Here is a 23,305-nt window from a genome sequence, read left to right on the forward strand (position 1 = left end):
TTGGTCCATGGGCCATTGTTTGCTGACCCCTGGTACAACACATTCACTCCTTAACAAAGAAAATATCCTTTCAGGTGAGATGAGAAGGCAGAGGGGGACAGGAGCTGGTTGAATGGTGATGGGGAATACAGGGTGGAGAGGAGGGGTGTGCTGTCTCATTAGGGGGAAAGCAGCTAGGAGTACATAGCAAGGGTGCATGTAAGTTTTTGTATGAGAGACTAATTTGATTTGTAAACTTTCACTTAAAGCACAATAAATAAAAAAAATACAAAAATTAAAAAAAATGTATCCTTTCATTTATCCGAGCCTGAGCCATGAGGATAGCTAGGCTCTCTTGGGGTGAGCACTGTGCTGAATTAAGGAAACAGTGGAATAAAGGGAGAGGACAATGCAGACAAGAGATATCTGAGATCAATGAACTTAAACTTATCCAAGTTGAGCCCAGTGGTTTTCAACCTTGGCTGCATATTGGAATCACCTGGGAAGCTTTAACAAACACTGACGCCTAGGTCCCACCTCCGGAGATTCTAATGTGATTATTCTGTGGTATGGCTTGGGCAAGGGGATTTTTAAAAGTGCCAGAGGTGGTTCAGATGTGCAGCCTAGGGTAAGATCCACTCATCTCGCAGAAGACTGTTGACAAAGACATAGCACTTTGGGACCACCGAAGAATGGAAACTTGAGCTATGTTGTGCTTCTTTCCCTTTTTTGTCTCATCTTCAATACTTCTTTCCAATGTAGCAGGCTTGCCTCGCTTTCTGTCTACAACAACCCTTGCTTGTCTTTCCTGCATATTCATTTTGGATCGAAAATAACTAAAAGGAGTTAAGAAAACTCATGAACTTCAGAAAGAATATCATGTGTTATCTGGATGTCATTATCCCAATGAGTTTTAGTATCTCTCAGGTTAACGCTGCCTTTTGGTTGAGCTGCCTCAGAGGAGCACTCATTCAATCATGCAGGTATAGGCTCAACATTGTCAGCCTACTCAGGAAAAGCTGGATTGTAGGAAATTAATTCCTGGCTATAATTCCTGGGAGACTGTTACATAAACCAGAAAGGCAACTCATTAAATTGTAGTCTTTGTCTCCTGTCTTTGCATCCCCTGTCCAGAAATGGATGTACCTGGGAAGCCATTATCAAGTTTTTTGCCCAGCATGGAATTAGAGATAATAAAACGGAAGGCTTTTAAAGTATATTTTGTAAGCTATGGTAAGGTAGATGAGACCCTTTCCTACCTTAGACCATGTGTCTTTCAGGTAGCCCAGAATATCTAAGCTCCCCAGACACTGTCGACATGGATAACTTCTTGAATAAGAAACAGCATAAAGCTGGTTCTTAGGAGGCAGGGGTCAAGTATATCCCCACTTTCCAACTTCTTCATCGTTTCTGATGCCAGCCACTTTGCCCACAGCACTCTTTTTCTCTGCTGGGTTTGATAATTCACTGTAAAGTCTCACAGAGCTCACAGGCTGTATTTACAATCATGTGGTTTATTACTACCACATGTCTGTCAGTTTGTCATACTGTGGTGGCTTGTGTGTTGCTGTGATGCTGGAAGCTGTGCCACCGGTATTTCAAATACCAGCAGGGTCACCCATGGTGGACAGGTTTCAGCAGAGCTTCCAGACTAGCATAAAAGGATACGTTTCAGGATCAGCATCAGAAAGAGGTACACAGGCAAGGTCTAGAAGGGTCCACAAAGGAGAGCTTCCATTTTCCCAAGGGGAGCATGTTCATCCCTTTATCAACCAGGGCAGCTCTCAGCCCGAACAGCCCTGAGAGCAGGAAAAGCTCCTTAAGCCCCCGGATTCCAGGGCTTTTACCACCCAGGCCATGCATTTCTTATCAGTTACCAGGTGGGCTCCTTGCCAGGCCGGTGTCCAGCAAATACTCGGGGGTAGTCAATACACCTTAATCATTTAGGAAGTCCCCTAAGGTTATTTTTCCAAAAACCAAGAGCAGAGGCCAAATAAGGGAATTCATTGCACCACAGGGTCATTGTCCCACATTTTAGACCCTATTGTAGTGAGATAAGGAGCCCTGGTGATGCAGTGGTTAAGAGATCGCCTGCTAACCAAAAGGTTGGCAGTTCGAGTCCACCAACCACTCCTTAGAACCCTATGATACAGTTCTACTCTGTCCTATAGGGTCTCTATGACTCGGAATCGACTTGACGGCAATGGATTTGGTTTAGGTAGTGAGATAAATGTATTTCTTTTTTGGCAATTTCCACTTTACCAAATTTTACCTTAAAAGTTTGTTGGCACTGATTTATAAATATTTCTTATTTAAGTATCACTAAATTTCTATTTGGAGCCCTGGCAGTGCAGTGATTAAGAGCTATGACTGCTAACCAAAAGGTTGGCAGTGTGAATCTACCAGCCAGGGTTGCTCTGAGTCGGAATTGACTGACAGCAGTGGGTTTGGTTTAACCTTCTATTACATTAATTTAGACTTGAGGAAGGTTTTATCCTCTTCCTATTTCACAGTCTCTGAGTGGCAAAGATTAGTGTCTTTTAAGTCTTATTTTATATTACATCTAAAAGAGCTGGCACCCAAATATTTATAATAATCTCCTTCATTGGACTAAACCTTTCTTTAGACTAATCCAACTGAAATAACCAACCAAGAGGAAACCATTCCTCAGAAGCTTACGTTAAATGTCATGAACAAATGTAAAAGTATATCATTTTCGAGATAATGCTGCTGGCAGCAATGATTTTCAGCAGCTGACATACAGTCACAGGAATTTTATTTTATCCTTATTATGGGATATCATCTTGAATGTCATCACAAGAATTAATCAGCTTCTGTCAGAGCTTCTGTATAAGTAGGACTTTTGGTTTCAGCAAGGCTTATCCACAGTGGAGATATTCTCAAAACTGCCTGGGTCTGGGAGGACCTTCAGCACAACCACAAGTAGTCCCTTTGGATAGCATAACTTCTTGGCTCAAGATTCATCCCTAACCTTTCTTTCTTTTTTTAGGAGATTTTACTTAAAACAATGAGATATTTTTGTGGTAATACTGTTTTGAGAATAAAGAACATACTGGTCACAGCACAGCACCATTGAATAGATCTCTAAACCCCTTGGAAGTAGGACCTCTGAAGCCTTGAGATGAGCAGGAACACTTAGAAAGATATGAATATGGTTAACTGTAGTAAAATTTAAGAAATATAGGAACTGAGGTGGGAGGACTCAGAAAAATCACCAAGAAATTTAGGTTAGCAAATTGTGTCACATCTATTTAGCCATGAAGTTTTATTCTCTTATTGTCAAAATCAAAAGACACTCTGGGGTCTTAAATGCTAGCAAGCAGCTATCTAAGATCCATCAATTGGTCTCAACCCACCTGGAGCAAAAGAGAATGAAGAACACCAAAGACACAAGGTAATTATAAGCCCACAGGACAGAAAGGACCACATAAATCAAAGACTGCATCAGCCTGAGACCAGAAGAACTAGATGGTGCCTGGCTACAACCGATGACTGCCCTGACAGGGAACACAACAGAAAACCCATAAGGGAGCAGGAGAGCAGTGGGATGTGCAGACCTCAAATTCTCGTAAAAAGACCAGACTTAATGGTCTGACTGAGACTAGGAGGACCCCAGAGGTCATGGTCCCCAAATCTTCTGTTGCCCCAAGGCAGGAACCATTCCCAAAGCCAACTCTTCAGACAGGGATTGGACTGGACGATAGGATAGAAAATGATACTGGTGAGGAGTGAGCTTATTGGATCAAGTAGACACATGAGACTATGGGGGCAGCTTCTGTCTGGAGGGGAAATGAGAGGGCAGAGGGGGACAGAAGCTGGCTGAATGGACATGGAAATAAAGGGTGGAAAGAAGGAGTGTGCTGTCTTATTAGGGGGAAAGCAACTAGGAGTATATAGCAAGGTGTATACACATTTTTATATGAGACTGACTTGATTTGTAAACTTTCACTTAAAAGCACAATAAAATTAAAAAAAAAAACCAAAAGACACAGTAACAGACCCTTCTGAGCAGAGTCCATAGTAATATAATTTAGTCAGGGTGCCATCTCTAGAAAGAGAAAGCCAGAGACTCTTTCTATGTAGCATCAAAGGAGTGCTGCCTAGATGGTTTTCATCATTCTCTTAAGCAAATTCCAAGAAATTAACTCCTCTTTTCGATTATCCTCTTGGTAGTTCATTCTATCAGTGTATAATCTGCCTGATTGGAATGGATTTGATTTTGGTTAAATGATAAGTAAGCAGTATGAGAAACTAGAATGGGCATAGGCTTTGGGTGGGCAACAATCCTTAGTTTTTATCCTGACTTTGTCACGTACTAATTGTCTGACAGTGTGGTGTGGTGTATGCGTGTACATGTGTGTGCACGTATGGAGTAATTACTTAACCTCTCCAAAACTGTTTCTTCATCTTTAAGACAGAAATGTTCATACCTTTTTACAAGGCTGTTGGGGGATGGAAACTAACACCCAGAAGATACTCAGTAAATGGCAGCTGCTGTTTGCATGATTATTGAGGGTGGTGGTGGCTGGTAGTATCAATCAGGGCATATTCGTTTAGGTGGCTTCTCTGGCTCAGAGCCTGGAAAAACTTACGAGGTGCAGTTGACAACTCCAGAAGCCATTGTCTACTCTTTCTTAACCAGATGTATCTTCTGGTAATGACACATGCACATTTATTCTTTTTAAAATCATTCTCTTTCATTTACTCCTTTTAGCCTCTCCCTTGATTGGCTCTATTGTAAATCCTAATCACTATTAAGTATCACTGTTGTGCTTTATCAGTAAGGCACACTATTATAAATGCATTCATAACTCATTAAAATAATTACTGATGGAAAGCAAAGCTCGTAAGGGATTATATTATACTACTTAGCATATTTTGAGCTCACTGAGAGTAAGGAATAAAATAAGAATGAACATTTCCCTTAATGTAACTTTTCAAAACTAATGTTTACTTATGCTCCATTTAATAAGAACATTATGATCATCTCTAAGGCAAGAACTGTTTTCTCCTAATGATTATTGAATGGAATTGAATCACATTCAGCAAATATGAAAGTGATTCAAGCCCATGTAACACGTCATTATTTTTATAACACATTTATTGAACGTATACCACGAGTTAGACACTAAAACAACACAGGGAATTAAAATATGATTTTTAATCATCTATTAAACATGTACGGAGAGGCCACTTTGCACCAACGCGTTATGAAAGTGCAGGAGATGTCATGGTAAATATGAAATGGATTCTATCCCCAAGGAGCTCACAGTTGCAAATAGCACTAAGGCCAACACAAATGGATCAACTGGGTAGTTAAAAAAAAAAAAGTCACGTAGTTTTTAAATAGTTTGGCAAAGACTGTAAGTCCACAGGAACTAACTAGAGCAGAGGTTGACAAGGCCTGTGCTTGATAGGAAAGGACTGACTGAGAAGGCTGGAGTTCATCTGTGCCTTCAGGGATAGGGAAGACTTGAATAGACAGAGACAGGCAAAAAGGGCACATCAGGTGGAGAGAAAGTGAGCAAGAGCCTTAGGGGTAGACATGAGCCTGATGAGTTGATAAAATTGTAAGAAATTTTGACCAGCTGGGAAAACACTGGTTAGCAGTGGGAAATAAAGTTGGAAAGCTAGGTTGAAGCTCAGTTATGAAGACACTGGTGTCAGACAAACGAGATTGAACCTAGGGAGCCCCTGAAGGTCTTTGAGGAGGAAGGCAATATGATAATTCCTGACCAGTCCTAGTGTGGCTCTTGTGTACTTCATGTGTTTCACATGTCCTCATCATTTTCCTTGTAAGCTTTTCCCTGCCTCTGTCTTTGGGAGCTGCTCTGTTTCCATGTCAGATTCAAAATATGCTTTATTTTTAGGGGAAGCACCGGTTCATCAGATCTCAATGACCAAGAAGCTGGTCCTGGGACCTCGAAGGGCAGCCGGAATGAATGCATGACCCCAGTCACTCAAAGGTCACCAGCCCCGAGCACACGCAGCAGGACCTCAGTCATCAGTAGGGTAAGTGCACTAACATGAAAAGACCCCCAGCATCTGGAACTCGATCTCACCACCATAGCATGGCTGGGTTGGAGCTCTCCATATATCAGAGCATGTTTTAATGCTGTTTAACGGTAAGCTTGTTTTTCAGGACTGAACCCCCTGTTTCCTTAGATCCTGGCAGAAAGCCCAAAGCTAAAAGGAAAGGACAGGACCAGGCTCAAAGGTGGTATTTGTATGGTCAGGTTTAAATGGCCATATGGTTTAAGTAAATATAAAGAACTTTTAGTAGTCTCTGATTTTGAGCATCTATGTTACTTCACAGAACAGATATTCACAAGTTGACTGCATTAAATTTTTCCAAGCTGATTTAAACAGGGAAAAGTAGAACCTTGAAATCTTTTTTTTTCAAATTGTACTTTAGATGAAGGTTTACAGAACAAACTAGCTTCTCATTAAAATTTAGTACACATACTGTTTTGTGACATTGGTTACCAACCCCACGACATGTCAACACTCTCCCTTCTCCACCTTGGGTTCCCTATTACCAGCTTTCCTGTCCTTCCTGCCTCCTAGTCCGTGCCCCTGGGCTGGTGTAGCCCTTCAGTCTTGTTTTGTTTTATGGGCCTGTCTAATCTTTGGCTGAAGGGTGAACCTAAGGAGTGACTTCATTACTGAGCTAAAAGGGTATCCGGGGGCCATACTTTCAGGGTTTCTCCAGTCTCTGTCAGGCCAAAGACTCTTCAACATTTGTTATTTTCTGTTTTTTTTCATTCGTGCCAGTAATGCTGAGGTGAGATGGTATCTCATTGTGGTTTTGATTTGCATTTCTCTGATAGCTTGTGATTGCGAGCGTTCCCTCATGTGTCTGTTGGCTGCTTGAATGTCTTCTTAAGTGAAGTGTCTGTTCATTTCCTTTGCCCATTTTTTTTATTGTGCTTTAAGTGAAAGTTTATAAACCAAGTCAGTCACTCATACAAAAACTTACATACACCTTGCTAAATACTCCTAGTTGCTCTGCCTGTAATGAGACAGGACAGTCCTTCCCTCCACTCTCTGTTTTCGTATCCATTCAGCCAGCTTCTGACCCCCTCTGCCCTCTCATCTCTTCTCCAGATAGGAGGTGACCACATAGTCTCATGTATCTACTTGATCCAAGAAGCTCACTCCTCACAACTATCATTTTCTATCTATCCCATAGCCCAGTCCAATCCCTGTCTGAAGAGATGACTTTGGGAATGGTTCCTGTCTTGGGCTAACAGAAGGTCTGGGGACCATGACCTCTGGGGTCCTTCTAGTCTCAGTCAAACCATTAAGTCTGGTCTTTTTACGAGAATTTGAGGTCTGCATCATACTGCTCTCCTGCTCCCTCAGGGGGTTCTCTGTTGCGTCCCGTCAGGGCAGTCATCGGTTCTAGCCGAACACCATCTAGTTCTTCTGGTCTCAGGCTGATGTAGTCTCTGGTTTATGTGGCTTTTGGGCTCGTAATTACCCTGTGTCTTTGACGTTCTTTATTTTCCTTTGCTCCAGGTAGGTTGAGACCAATCGATACAACCTAGATGACCGTTTGCTAGCGTTTAAGACCCCAGACACCAATCTCCAAAGTGGGATGCAGAATGTTTTCTTAATAGATTTTATTATGCCAGTTGGCTTAGATGTCCCCTGAAACCATGGTCCCCAAACCCCCGCTCTGCTGTGCTGGCCTTCGAAGCATTCAGTTTATTCAGGAAGCTTCTTTGCTTTTGGTTTAGTCCAGTTGTGCTGACCTCTCCTGTATTGTGTGTTGTCTTTCCCTTCACCTAAAATAGTTCTTATCTACTATCTAATTAGTGAAAACCCCTCTCCCTCCCTCCCTCCCCCCTCTCGTAACCATCAAAGAGTATTTTCTTCTCTGTTTAAACTATTTCTTGAGTTCTTGTAATAGTGGTCTTATACAATATTTGTCCTTTTGCAACTGACTAATTTCGCTCAGCATAATGCCTTCCAGATTCCTCCATGTTATGAAATGTTTCACGGATTCATCATTGTTCTTTATCGATGTGTAGTATTCCATTGTGTGAATATACCATAGTTTATTTATCCATTCATCCATTGATGGGCACCTTGGTTGCTTCTGCCTTTTTGCTGTTGTAAACAGTGCTGCATGTATCTGTTCGTGTAAAGGCTCTTATTTCTCTAGGATATATTCCAAGGAGTGGGATTGCTGTATCGTATGGTAGTTCTATTTCTAGCTTTTTAAGGAAGCGCCAAATTGATTTCCAAAGTGGTTGTACCATTTTACATTCCCACCAGCAGTGTATAAGTGTTTCAGTCTCCCCACAAGCTCCCCAACATTTACTATTTTGTGTTTTTTGGATTAATGCCAGCCTTGTTGGAGTGAGATGGAATCTCATTGTAGTTTTGATTTGCATTTCTCTAATGGCTAATGATCGTGAGCATTTCCTCATGTATCTGTTAGCTACCTGAATGTCTTCTTTAGTGAAGTGCCTGTTCATATCCTTTGCCCATTTTTTAATTGGGTTGTTTGTCTTTTTGTAGTTGAGTTTTTTGCAGTATCATGCAAACTTTAGAGATCAAACGCTAATCGGAAATGTCATAGCTAAAAACTTTTTCCCAGTCTGTAGGTAATCTTTTTACTCTTTGGATGAAGTCTTTGGATGAGCATAGGTGTTTGATTTTTAGGAGCTCCCAATTATCTAGTTTGTAGTTAGTAATGTTTTGTATAGTGTTTATGCCATGTTTTAGGGCTCCTAGCATTGTCCCTATTTTTCCTTCCATGATCTTTATCATTTTAGATTTTATATTTAGATCTTTGATCCATTTTGAGTTAGTTTTTGTGCATGGTGTGAGGTATGGGTCTTGTTTCATTTTTTTGCAGATGGATATTCAGTTGTGCCAGCACCATTTGTTAAACAGACTGTCGTTTCCCCATTTAACTGACTTTGGGCCTTTGTCAAATATCAGCTGCTCATATGTGGATGGATTTAAGTCTGGATTCTCAATTCTGTACCACTGGTCTATGTATCTTTTGTTGAACCAGTACCAGCCTGTTCCTTTGCCCATTTTTTAATGGAATCATTTGTCTTTTTGTTGTAGAGGTGTTGGATTTTCCTGTAGATTTTAGAGATTAGACCTTTGTCAGATTTGTCATAGCCAAAACTTTTTTCCCAGTCTGTATGTTCTTTTTTTACTCTTTTGGTGAAGTCTTTCGATGAGCATAAGTGTTTAATTTTTAGAAGATCCCAGTTAGCTAGCTTATATTCTGGAGTTTGTGTGTTGTTAGTTATGGTTTGTATCCTGTTAATGCCATGTGTTAGGGCCTCTAGCGTTGATCCTATTTTTTCTCCTATTATCTTTATAGTTTTTGGTTTTATATTTAGGTCTTTGATCCATTTTGAGTTAGCTTTTGTGTATGGTGTGAGGTATGGGTCTTGATTCTTTACTTTGTAGATGGGCATCCAGTTTTGCCAGCACCATTTGTTAAAAAGACTGACTTTTCCACAGTTGGTGCACTTTGGGCCCTTGTTAAAGATCAGGTGACTATAGGTGGATGGATTTACATCTGGGTATTCAATTTTGTTCCATTAGTCAATGTATCTGTCATTGTACCAGCACCAGGCTATTTTGACTACCATAGCTGTATAGTAGGTTCTGAAGTCAGGTAGTACGAGTCCTCCTACTTTATTCTTCTTCTTCAGTAATTTTTTATTTATCCAGAGCATCTTCCCTTTCCATATAAAGTTAATGATTAGTTTTTCCATCTCTTTAAAGAATGTTGGTATTTGGATCAGGATTGCATTGTATTTGTGGATTGCTTTGGTAGAATTGTCATTTTCACAGTGTTGACTCTACCCATCCATGAGCATGGTATGTTTTTCCATTTGTGGTGATCTCTTTTGGTTTCTTGCAGTAGTGTTTTGTAGTTTTCTTTGTGTAGGTCTTTTACATCCCTGGTTAGATTTATTCCTAAGTATTTTATTTTTTTAGGGGTCACTATAAATGGTATTGTTTTCCTTATTTCTTTTCCAACTAATTTTTGTATGTTTATCTTGTATCCTGATGCTCTGCTGAGTCTGTTAGTTCCAGACATTTTCTCATGAAGTCTTTTGGGTTTTCTATGTATAGTATCATATCATCCACAAATAGGGGCAGTTTTACTTCTTCATTACCAATTTGAATGACCTTTATTTCTTTTTCTTGCCTTATCGCTTTAGCTAGGACTTCCAGCACAGTGTTAAATAGGAGTGGTGATAAAGGCATCCTTGTCTTGTTGCTGTTTTCAAGGGGAATGTTTTCAGCCTCTGTCCATTAAGAATGATGTTGGTTGTTGCTTTTGTATAGATGCCCTTTATTATGTTGAGGAATCTCCCTTCTATACCTATTTTATAGAGAGTTTTTATCAGGAATGGGTGTTGGACTTTGTTGAATACCTTTTCTGTGTTGACTGAGATGATCACATGATTCTTTTATTTATGTGGTGGATTGCATTGATGGATTTTCTAATGTTGAACCATCCTTGCATAACAGGTATGAATCTCACTTGGTTGTGGTGTATTTTTTTTTATATGATGCTGAATTGTATTGGTTAGAGTTCTGTTGAGAATTTTTGCATCTATATCCATGAGAGATATTGGTCTGTAATTTTCTTTTTTTGTGGTGCCTTTGCCTGGTTTTGGTATCAGGGTTATGCTGACTTCCTAAAATGAATTTGGAAGTATCCTTTCCTTTTCAATGTCCTGAAATAATTTGAATAGTACTGTTATAAGCTCTTCTCTGAATATTTGGTAGAACTCTCCAGTGAAGCCATCTGGGCCAGGGCTTTTATTTTTATTGGCAGTTTTATTACCTTTTCAATCTCTTCTCTTGTAATGGGTCTGTTCAGATTTTCAATATCCTTTTGTGTTAGTTTGAGTAGGTAGTGTGTTTCTAGAAATTTGTCCATTTCCTTTAGGTTTTCAAATTTGTTGGAGTGTGGTTTTTCATAGTACTCTGTTATGATCCTTTTTATTTCAGTTGGGTCTGTTGTAGTGTCCCCATTTCATTTCTTATTTGGGTTACCTGTTTTTCTTTTATCAAATAGGCCAGTGGTTTGTCAATTTTGTTGATCCTTTCAAAGAACCAACTTTTGGTTTTGTTGATTCTTTCTATTGTTTTTCTCTTCTCTATTTCATTTATTTCTGCTCTGATCTTTATTATTTCTTTTCTTCTGGTGGCTGTGGGCTTCTTTTGCTGCCCTCTTTCTCTTTTTTCTAGTCGTATAGCTAATGTTTTGATTTTGTCCCTTTCTTCTTTTTTGATGCGTGCATCTATTGCTATAAATTGATCTCTGAGGACTGCTTTTGCTGTGTCCAAAGGTATTGGTATGGTGTGTTTTCATTCTCATTTGATTCTAGAAATTTTTTAATTCTATCTTTGATTTCTTCTGTTACCCAGTAGTTTTTAAAAAGCAGGGTATTATTCATTTTCCATGTATTTGATTTTTTTTTCTTGCTCTTCCAATTGTTAATTTCTACTTTGATGGTGTTGTGATCAGAGAAGATACTTTGTATTATCCCAGTGTTTCGGATTTTGTTGAGGGTTGCTTTGTGGCCTAAGATGTGGTCTTCTCTGGAGAATGTTCCATGTGCATCAGAAAAGAATGTGTACTTTGCAGCTAGAACCTTGAAATCTTTTTATGGTTTTCTTTTCTATACATCTATTGAAATAAGAAATCAGTACATGATGAAGACTTAAGTTGTACATACTACACACACACATATAATAAATTACATTTTATATTGTTTTTCTTTTTAAGGGAGAAGATGGGGAAAGTATTTGGGAAATATTTCCCTTTATTAAATACTCTGTTGGAAGATATTCTTGAAGTGAATTAGCATCTACTAGTCTGTTTGATTAAGCAGGAAACTGTATATGTATAGCTGGCATCTATATTTAAGAAATATTTACATAAGAACCATGATCCTTTGGTTCAGCCAGTATTTACTGAGGGCCTACTATGTGCCAGACACTGGGTATAGAGCAGTGAATAGAACACGCAAAAATCCTTGCCCTCATGGAACTTGCATTATAATATGTTAGACAGTGATAAATTCTGTGGAAAAAAGTAGTTCAGGTTAAGAGGAATAGCTCCAGGAAGAATTTTTATTAGGGTAGTCAGGGCAGGCCTCAGAAAGAAGAAGACATTTCAGCAAAGACTTGAAGGATGTGAAGGAACTAGCCATGTCCTCCCTGGAGGAACACATTCCCTCAGACACCTGCATGGCTAGTCTCTACTATGAGTAGTCAGTGCCCTTGCACAACCAGTTTTTTAAAATATTTTAATGCCCCTAGGGGAATAGCCAGTCCAAAAGCCCTGAGGTAGGAACATGCCTGGTGTATTCAAGGAAGAGCAAGGAGGCCTATATGGCTGTTACGAGTGAACGAAATGTAGAGTACTAGTAAATGAGTTCAGGGAGCTAATAGGGCCAGAAAGGGCCTTGTAGACCACTGTACAGACTTTTGCTTTTCCTCTGAATATGATGGGATCAAGATAGTTGGAGGATTTTGAGCAAAGGAGTGACATGATCTGCTTCTGTTTAAGCAGCATCTGGGAACTGTGCTGAGAAGCAACAGTAAGAGAACAAGGGTGGAGCCCGGAAGACCAGTTAAGAGGCCATTGCAATACTCAAGAGTATTGGGGCGAGATATAATGGGGCTTTGAGACAGGGAGATAGCAGTGGAGGTGGAGCAATCATATTGTGTATATATTTTGAAGGAGGAACCAAAAAGCATTCAGTTAAGTAATAATAATACATTTATTTAAATACTTACAATCTAAATTGTACTTGCTGCTTAGATAAAAGGCACATTTAAAGTTTCATAAACATTTATGTTAAATTCAACAAGCAGATCCTGTTCAGTAGCGAGAAAAGCACATGGCTAGTTGATTACAGTCACTTCTTTGACACCTTAACAAGGAATGATATTCAAAATATTCGGCTACTGCTATGACAGGTACTGAGCAAGTCGGAAGAAGAGACACTGACACAGGACTGTTGCATTAACCCAGATTGTGGGGAGAGCTAGGGGCAGCATGGAGGCTGGGGTTAGGAGGACTGGAATTAGTGCTGTTTACTAATTGATTCAGAAGTATTTTAAAAATTTTAACAGCTGATGTGGCTGTACGTACGAGTGGATAGCAGCTAACTATCAGTCTAATAACCAGTACGTTAGTTGAGTTTGTTCTCAAAACAAGGATTATCTTCCCCCATACCATTTGCGATTGTAAGGGGGGAAAAAAGACCCTTATTATGTGCTCAAACATAACAGCCTCAATATGCTTATTTCTTCATTGAACAACATCTAGATTTCCCCCAACAGAAGCTCACTGCAGCTGAGTATATGTCCCATAAAAAAAAAAAAAAACATTGCCATCAGGTTGATTCCTACTCATGGTGACCCTGTAGGACAGAACTGAACTGCCCCATATGGTTTCCAAGTCTGTAATCTTTATGGAAGCAGACTGCCACATCTTTCTTCTGTGGTGGGCTCAAACTGCCAATCTCTCGGTTAGCAGCTAAGCACTTAACGACTGTACTGCCAGGGCTCTGAGTATATATAGGCAATTTCCATGTTGATCTATCTCACTCTTGCATTCCAGCTCTCCACTGAGTGAGAGAAAAATAGAGAACAAGAGAAATCCTTTTGGTTAAATAAACATAAGATGGCACAGTAGTTTCCAATGCACGCTTGCTCTTTCATGATGAAGGGAAGAAGTATATAGGGTTAGATGATGAACAAGGTATCAACATCCTGATTTCTCCCATTTCTCAGATTCTCATTGCTTCAGTGGTCTTTTTCTGTTTACAGCATGTAGGAATTAAGTTTTTTAAATGAAAAACTCATCAAACATGAAAGTCTCTAACTTGACCTCAGCAATGATGTAACCTGTTAATTTTAGGTTTGATATTTTGAACCTCCAGGGTATATATTGCATTTTAATGACTGTATAATATTAATTGGCCCATTAGTGCTCAATATTAACAATACTCCCAGGACTCCTGTTGGAAAATTTTCCATTAACATAATTGCCCCTAAAGAACTTGGTCATGTTTCAATGGAGAACTCCATGTGATGAAGAACTTTTTGAAGAGAAAGTGTTGAAAACTGACCTAAATTAATTTATCCATTTGACCTTTGTCATAGCCTTTTGATAAACATTGATAAAAACAAACCAAACCCACTGCCGTCGAGTCGATTCCGACTCATAGCAGCCCTCTAGGACAGAGTAGAACTGCCCCATAGAGTTTCCAAGGAGCACCCGGTGGATTTGAACTGCCGACCTTGTGGTTAGCAGCCATAGCTCGTAACCACTACACCCCTAGGGTTTCCTAAACATTGATCATCTATGGCAATTAGAGGAATTGGTGGCTATATACTTCCTGCTACATGTATTATGTGTTGAAGAATAATCAAAGACTAAAAATAGTCTGTATTGAAGCTGAGTTGATCAGTCTGCTAGGCAAGTGAGTGCCACATCTCTTTGGAGTGAGTTGATCAAAATCTCCTCAAATGTCTAATATGAGGACTAGATATAGAGCAACAAGGAGGGAACTCCTTCCTGTATAACATTAAAAGTTTCATTCCACCATATTTTGATCAGCCAGCCTTCTAGATGGAAAATATTGGGATACCGGGGGAAAAAGTTGGGGTAGAGGAGGTAAGTGGTGGTTGAAGAGAGGGGATGTTAAGAGTGAGGACAAACGTAGGACCAAACAGTTCTAATCTGAGAGTATGAAGCTTGCCAAATTCTTATACACAGTTCATGGAAGATCGGGTGTACCTGTATCACTTTCTTGTTAACTGTATATTAGAACACTCACTAATTTTGCCAGTGAAAAAGTATTTCTAACATCTTTTGTGCTAATTAACAAACCTGCTAGTATACATTTTAGATAGTGATTTTTGATAGTAAGTTTCAGAGTTATATGGACTCCTGATGAGTTCCTTCAATGCATAATAAGTTCCTCCTAAAGTAATACACACAAGGAGCCCTGGTGGCACAGTGGTTAAAGCATTCAGCTGGAAACTGAAAGGTCAGCAGTTCAAACCCACCAGCCACTCCTCTGGAGAAAGATGCAGGCAGTCTGCTTCTGTAAAGATTTACGGCCTGGGAAAAGCCTATGGGACAGTTCTACTCTGTTCTATAGGGCCTCTATGAGTTGGAATTGACTCGATAGCAATGGGTTTGGTTTGGTTTTGGTGAAGAAACACACACGAATGTGTTTATACTGAAGTATATTTATATGGCAATATTTTAAAGTAATTCACAGTTCATATAATATTTCTTTCATTTTTACTTTGTGGACAGGAGCATGGTTTTGATAATTCCATGGGTTTGGCTGCCATTGAAAGCACCTCTGAAGACCTCACAAAGCATCATCGCAGAAACACTTCAGGCACACCTTCCATAGCAGTATCCAGAGCCTCCCTCTCCTCAGGTGAGTATATACAACATATCTACTCCATAGTATAAAAATGACTAAATCAGATGGAATTGATGGATTAACAGCCATTTCATCCCTTAGAAAACAATCATCCATTTTCTGACCCATAGTGGTAGGCCCATTCCATGAGAATGGAAGAGCCAGGTGATGCCTTCAGTCTCTTGCATTCATGAAAAATCCATTTATTGAGTGTCTATTCTTGCCAAGTTTCAGAACTATACCAGAACAAAGGAGTATAGGAAATACAGTTGGCACCAGCATACATTTAATGGCAGATAGGGACACTTTCACAAAGTTCAGGGAAGTGGTAGATCAAGTGATATGGTAGTCAGAAGTTCCCTATATCGAGACAGATAAATCATTCTAAGGTGTAAACAAGGAATTATTTGCAAGCGGCATTGAGGTATTGATAATAATTACTTTCATTTTGTGGTACACTGAAATGCATCATTCATTTCACTTGATCATCACAATAACCATGGAAAGCAGGTATTATTTATATTGCAATTTTATACCTAAAAATAAGAGAACTCTTTAGAGAAACTTGTCATAATTATAAAGTTTATGTCCTGTGTGTAGAATTAAAACCATGGTAAAACCCTCAACAATTTGCAGAAAGCCTAAGGCTGGATTCTGTGTGCTGAGTTGGGGAGTCTCTCCTAACCAACCAGCTCCCAAAGGTTTTCTAAATGTATATGGTAATTGCTGCGTTTTGTTCAAGAGTGGAAAAGTGGTTTGCCTGTTAAATGAAAAATTTGAAACTAGACTAGAAGCCATCATATAGAATCTAATTCTATTCTACAGCTCCTGTTTATTGAGCACATACTTTGTCAGGCACTATGCTAAGCATTTCTGCATTATCGCATTTACCATGTGAAACTTAAGTTCTTGATTCGGAGATGATAGTCTTAGCTGTTCTTGTCAATCTTTCTGATTTATAAGCAACAGTATCTTTCTCAGCAGAGTTTTTATATAGAACTATTCTGTAGAAATAACCTACCTGTGACTTGGTAAGCTGTCCACAGCAGTACTGAGGGGTGCATTGTCCTTTAACTTATATTTTTTAAACTGAAAATAATATGTTCTTCTACTGATGGAATGTTCTGTTTCCTAAAGAAATAGAACCACCTCTCAATTTAGCTATATTCGCCCCCTTTTTGTGTGAAAGAAACTTGCTCTATCATTATTTTAAAAGTAGCAATTTAGAGGTGGGGCCAAGATGGCTGACTAGGTAGAAGCTTCCACGGATCCCTCTTGCAACAAAGGCTCAGAAAAACAAGTGAATCGATCACATACATGACAATCTATGAACCCTGACCATCAAACACAGAACTAAAGAGTTGACCTGAGTGACAGGGGAGTGAAAAGCCGCGCCCTGAAGCAGCGACCACTTCTGGAACCGGCGTCCCATGCCACAGCCTTGAGCCCTCGTGGTTCCCTGGTGCCAGAGAGGTGGGGCTGATTGCGGCTTACTGAGATGGGGCAAGCACGGGACGCAACCTCAACCCCTAAGCCCTGGAGTAACCTCGGTAGAGACTCAGCCAGCGCAAGCAGGCTGCACATTGACACGGCTGACAAGAGAACGAGCAACCACGGGGAAGCAGCGACTGTTTTCGGAGCCTGGAGCCACCGTCCCAGTCAGAAAACCTTGGCGCCGGGCTTTGCACTAAGTGCAGAGGAGCTGAGCACGGCTTCCTGAGATGGCGCAAGCACAGGATGCAGCCCTAGCCCCCTGAAGTAACCTCAGGGAAAACCCAGCCGGCACACACAGGCTGCACAATGACGCGGCTGACAGGAGGAGAAATCACCAGGAAGCAGCGATTGGTTTTGGAGCCTGGAGTGCAGTGTCCCAGCCAGGAAACCTTGGTGCTGGGCTTTGGACTAGGAGCAGAGGAGCTGACCTCGCCTTCTGAGATGGCACAAGGCCTGACTCTTGGGGCAATCTCAACCCAGCAGGGCACACAGGCTACACACCCCTCGGGAATCTCAGATAAAACAGTCATCGCCAAGCAAGATAAGTAACTTTGTCTAAATTGCAGCGGGCTGCTCTCTCCTATCTATCCCTTCCCTCCCTGCCCCAGGCAGCTTCATTAACATTGGAATTTCCTTGGCCAGAGAGTAACCTGCTGTGGGGGGTGGGGGCTCCTAACCCATTCTCCTGGCCTGAGAGAAGCAGCTACTAACAACCCAGGAACAAAAAATTCTTCCCTGACTTCCCTAAACTGGAATAAAAATACAGAACCAGCTCCACCCACGCATATGAGATCCACAGTCTTTGGCTTTCATCTCTACAGGGAACGAGGTGGCTATTATAATGCAAAAGCAATTCTGATAGAGATCTGACTGTAATTGTTTTAGCAGAGCACTGGAAAGACAAGTTTTCCAGGTCTGATATCTCTACCTATTAAACAGAGCCCTCATTGATCCACAGTGGGGAACTGAGGGCTGAAGCTCCACCCAAACCACCTAGCCACCTGCCAAACGGGTCTGAGGATACTGACGCCTACCAGTCTTTAGGGGTACAAGAATTGGGTGCCTAAGGTACAGCTGCAGAGCCCACCCACCAAAGTGCTTTAGGAATAGAGACACACCTACCTCACTGGCACGTGGGGGAAGGCTGTCAGCATCCTGCCCTCCTTGGAGTGTGATGCCCTGCCGCTATTAGAATCTGGTGCACACAACTATCACCGCTACTTCTCTAACTTAATAGGTGACAGTCTACACCACACACTTGGTGACCCAAAATCAGAACACCTAAGCTGATTCTATTCAAGAATAGTGAGTGGACTCTTAGGCATATGTATCTCGTAATAGCCCAAACCAGCTGGTAATAGGACATAAGTGATTCAAAGGCTACAACAATCAAGACAGCGCAATCTAGTAGCCCATCTGGGTACATTGAAACAAAACAAAGCAAGATGAGACACAGTGAGCAAATATAAAATAAATCATTACAATATCTTATAGATGGCTCGGAGACAGCAGTCGATATCAAATCACATAAAGAAGCAGACCATGATTGCTTCTACAAATCCCCAAATTAAAGAATCAAAATCTTTCCCAAATGAAGGTACAATCCTGGAATTGCCAGATGCAGAATATAAAAAACTAATATACAGAATGCTTCAAGACATCAGGGATGACCTCAGAAATGAAATAAGGCAATCTACAGAAAAAGCCAAAAAACACACTGATAAAGAAGTTAAAGAAATCAAAAAGATTATTCAAGAACATAGTGGAAAAATTAATAAGCTGCAAGAATCCATAGAGAGACAGCATTCAGAAATCCAAAAGATTAACAGTAAAATTACAGAATTAGACAACTCAATAGGAAGTCAGAGGAGCAGAATCGAGGAATTGGAATGCAAAGTGGGGGAGTTGGGGGATAAGGCAATTGACACCAATATAAGAAAAAAAGTTGAAGAAAAATCCAATAAAAGAATTAAAAAAAAATGAAGAAACCCTAAGAATCATGTGGGACTCTATCAAGAAAAATAACTTCCGTGTGATTGGAGTTCCAGAACAGGGAGGGATAACAGAAAATACAGAGAGAATAGCTGAAGATCTGTTGGCAAAAAAGTTCCCTGGCATCATGAAAGACAAAAGGATATCTGTCCAAGATGCTCATCGAACCCCATATAAGATTGATCCAAAAAGAAAATCACCAAGGCATATTATTATCAAACTTGCCAAAACCAAAGATGAAGAGAAAATTTTAAAAGCAGCCAGGGATAAAAGTCACCTACAAAGGAGACTCAATAAGAGTAAGTTCAGACTACTCAGCAGAAACCATGCAGGGAAGAAGGCAATGGGAGGACATATATAGAGCACTGAAGGAGAAAAACTGCCAGCCAAGAATCATATATCCCGCAAAACGCTCTCTCAAATATGAAGGTGAAATGAAAACATTTGCAGATAAACACAAAAAAAAAAAATTTTTTTTTTTAAACACAAGCTTAGAGAATTTGCAAGAAACCAAACCAAAGCTACAAGAATTACTAAAGGAAATTCTTTGGTCAGAAAATCAATAATATCAGATACCAACACAACACAAGTTCACAGAAAAGAACATCCTCATATCAACTCAAATAGTGAAATCACAAAAACAAAATAAGATTAATTTTTAAAAAAAAGAAAAGAAATGCTGAAAACAGGGAATCATTGAAGTCATTATGTAAAAGATTACAATAATCAAAAAAGGGGGACTAAATACAGGAGGCATAGATCTTCCATATGGAGAGGAAAACAAGGTGATAAAGGACGATACAAGTTAGGCTTTTATTTAGAAAAATAGGGGTAAATATTAAGGTAACGACAAAGAGGTCTAACAATTCCATAATTCAAAATAAAAACCAAGAAAAACATAATGACTCAGCAAACATAAATTCAACTGCTATGAAAATGCAGAAACACAATTTACAAAGAAAAACTTCTCAGCACAAAAAAGTGGAGAAATGAAGTTGTCAGCAACACACACAAAAAGGCATCAAAATGGCAGCACTAAACTCATACTTATCTATAATTACACTGAATGTAAATGGACTAAATGTACCAATAAAGAGACAGAGTCTCAGGCTGGATAAAGAAACATGATCCGTCTATATGCTGCCTATAAGAGACACACCTTAGACTTAGAAACACAAACAAACTAAAACTCAAAGGATGGAAAAAAATATATCAAGCAAACAATCAAAAAAGAGCAGGAGTGGCAGTATTAATTTCTGACAAAATAGACTTCAAAGTTAAATCCACCACAAAGGATAAAGAAGGACACTACATAATGATTAAAGAGACAACTTACCAGGAAGATATAACTATATTAAATACTTAAGCACCCAATGACAGGGCTGCAAGATACATAAAACAAACTTTAACAGAATTGAAAAGTGAGATAGACACCTCCACAATTATAGTAGAAGACTTCAACACACCACTTTCGGAGAAGGATAGGACTTCCAGTAAGAAGCTCAATAGAGACACGGAAGATCTAATTGCTACAGACAACCAACTTGACCTCATAGACTTATACAGAACTCTCCACCCAACAGCTGCAAAGTATACTTTTTTTTCTAGTGCACATGGAACATTCTCTAGAATAGATCACATATTAGGTCATAAAACAAACCTTTGCAGAATCCAAAACATCTAAATATTACAAAGCATCTTCTCAGACCATAAGGCCATAAAAGTAGAAATCAATAACAGAAAAATCAAGGAAAAGGAATCAAATACTTGGAAACTGAACACTACCCTGCTCAAAAAAGACTGAGTTATAGAAGACATTACGGAGGGAATAAAGAAATTCATAGAATGCAATGAGAATGAAAATACTTCTATCAAAACCTCTGGGACACACCAAAAGCAGTGCTCAGAGGTGAATTTATATTGATAAATGCACACATACATAAAGAAGGAAGAGCAAAAATCAGAGAACTGTCCCTACGACTTGAACAAATAGAAAGTGAGCAACAAAAGAATCCATCAGGCACCAGAAGAAAACAAATAATAAAAATTAGAGCAGAATTAAACTGACTAAAGAAATACAGGAAAGGAAACAAATAACCCAAATAAGAAATGAGATGGGCCATATCACAACAGACTCAATTGAAATTAAAAGAATCCTATCACATTATTACGAAAAATTGTACTCTAACAAATTTGAAAACCTAGAAGAAATGGATGAATTCCTAGAAAAACACTACCTACCTAAACTAACACAATCAGAAGTAGAATACCTAAATAGACCCATAACAAAAAAAGAGATTGAAAAGGTAATCAAAACACTCCCAAAAAAAAAAAAAAAAAAGCCCTGGCCTGGACGGCTTCACAGCAGAGTTCTACCAAACTTTCAGAGAAGAGTTAACACCACTACTACTAAAGGTATTTCAAAACATAGAAAAGGATGGAATACTACCTAACTCATTCTATGAAGCCACCATATCCCTAATACCAAAACCAGGTAAAGACACCACAAAAAAAGAAAATTACAGACCTATATCCCTCATGAACATAGATGCAAAAGTCCTCAACAAAATTCTAGCCAATAGAATTCAACAACATATCAAAAAAATAATCCACCACGACCAAGTGGGATTTATTCTTTTTTCTTATCCAAGGTTGGTTCAATATTAGAAAAACCATTAATGTAATCCACCATATAAATAAAACAAAAGACAAAAACCACGTGATCTTATCAACTGATGCAGAAAAGGCATTTGACAAAGTCCAACACCCATTCATGATAAAAACTCTCAGCAAAATAGGAATAGAAGGAAAATTCCTCAACATAATAAAGGGCATTTATACAAAGCCAACAGCCAACATCATTCTAAATGGAGAGAACCTGAAAGCAGTTCCCTTGAGAACGGGAACCAGACAAGGATGCCCTTTATCACCACTCTTATTCAACATTGTGCTGGAGGTCCTAGCCAGAGCAATTAGGCTAGACAAAGATATAAAAGGCATCCGGATTGGCAAGGAAGAAGTAAAATTACCTCTATTTGCAGATGACATGATCTTATATACAGAAAACCCTATGGAATCCTCAAGAAAACTGCTGAAACTAATAGAAGAGTGCGGCAGAGTTTCAGGTTACAAGATAAACATACAAAAATCACTTGGATTCCTCTACAACAACAAAAAGAACATCGAAGAGGAAATCACCAAATCAATACCATTCACAGTAGCCCCCAAGAAGATAAAATACTTAGGAATAAATCTTACCAAAGATGTAAAAGACCTATACAAAGAAAGCTACAAAGTACTAGTGCAAGAAACTAAAAGGGACCTACATAAGTGGAAAAACATATGTTGTTCATGGATAGGAAGGCTTACATAGTAAAAAAGTCTATTCTACCAAAAGCCATCTATATATACAATGCACTTCCGATCCAAATTCCAATGACATTTTTTAATGTGATGAAGAAACAAGTCACCAACTTCATATGGAAGGGAAAGAAGCCCCGGATAAGTAAAGCATTACTGAAAAAGAAGAAGAAAGTGGGAGGCCTCACTCTACCTGATTTTAGAACCTATTATACAGCCACAGTAGTCAAAACAGCCTGGTACTGGTACATCAACAGGCACATAGACCAGTGGAACAGAATTGAGAACCCAGATATAAATCTATCCACATATGAGCAGCTGATATTTGACAAAGGCCCAGTGTCAGGTAATTGGGGAAAAGACAGTCTTTTTAACAAATGGTGCTGGCATAACTGCATATCTATTTGCAAAAAAATGAAACAGGACCCATATCTCACACCATGCACAAAAACTAACTCCAAATGGATCAAAGACCTAACCATAAAGACTAAACAATAAAGATCATGGAAGATAAAATAGGGACAACCTTAGGAGCCCTAATACAAGGCATAAACAGAATACAAAACATTATTAAAAATGACAAAAAGAAACCAGATAACTGGGAGCTCCTAAAAATCAAACACCTATGCTCATCTAAAGACTTCACCAAAAGAGTAAAAAGACCACCTACAGATTGGGAAAGAATTTTCAGCTATGACATCTCCGACCAGCACCTGATCTCTAAAATCTATATGATTCTGTTAAAACTCAACCACAAAAAGACAAACAACCCAGTTAAAAATTGGGCAAAGGATATGAACACGCACTTCACTAAAGAAGATATTCAGGCGGCTAACAGATACATGAGAAAATGCTCTCGATTAGAGCAATGCAAATTAAAACTATGATGAGATTCCATCTCACTCCAACAAGGCTGGCATTAATCCAAAAAACACAGAATAATAAATGTTAGAGAAGCTGTGGAGAGATTGGAACTCTAATACACTGCTGGTGGGAATGTAAAA

The 23,305-nt window shown here is 39.3% G+C and overlaps 1 protein-coding gene across 2 annotated transcripts in view; it reads left to right on the forward strand.

Moving 5' to 3' along the window:
* Window positions 1-23,305, forward strand: part of SYTL5 (synaptotagmin like 5) — a 284,046-nt gene that overhangs the window by 87,066 nt on the left and 173,675 nt on the right. For both annotated transcript variants that reach the window (XM_064278136.1, XM_064278137.1), the window contains exons 6-7: window positions 5,871-6,012; window positions 15,341-15,470. In XM_064278136.1, the coding sequence (XP_064134206.1) occupies window positions 5,871-6,012; window positions 15,341-15,470 (272 nt within the window). The remainder of the gene's footprint in view (window positions 1-5,870; window positions 6,013-15,340; window positions 15,471-23,305) is intronic.

This window comes from Loxodonta africana, chromosome X, assembly GCF_030014295.1.
Source record: "Loxodonta africana isolate mLoxAfr1 chromosome X, mLoxAfr1.hap2, whole genome shotgun sequence".
In the NCBI taxonomy this organism is placed as follows: domain Eukaryota; kingdom Metazoa; phylum Chordata; class Mammalia; order Proboscidea; family Elephantidae; genus Loxodonta; species Loxodonta africana.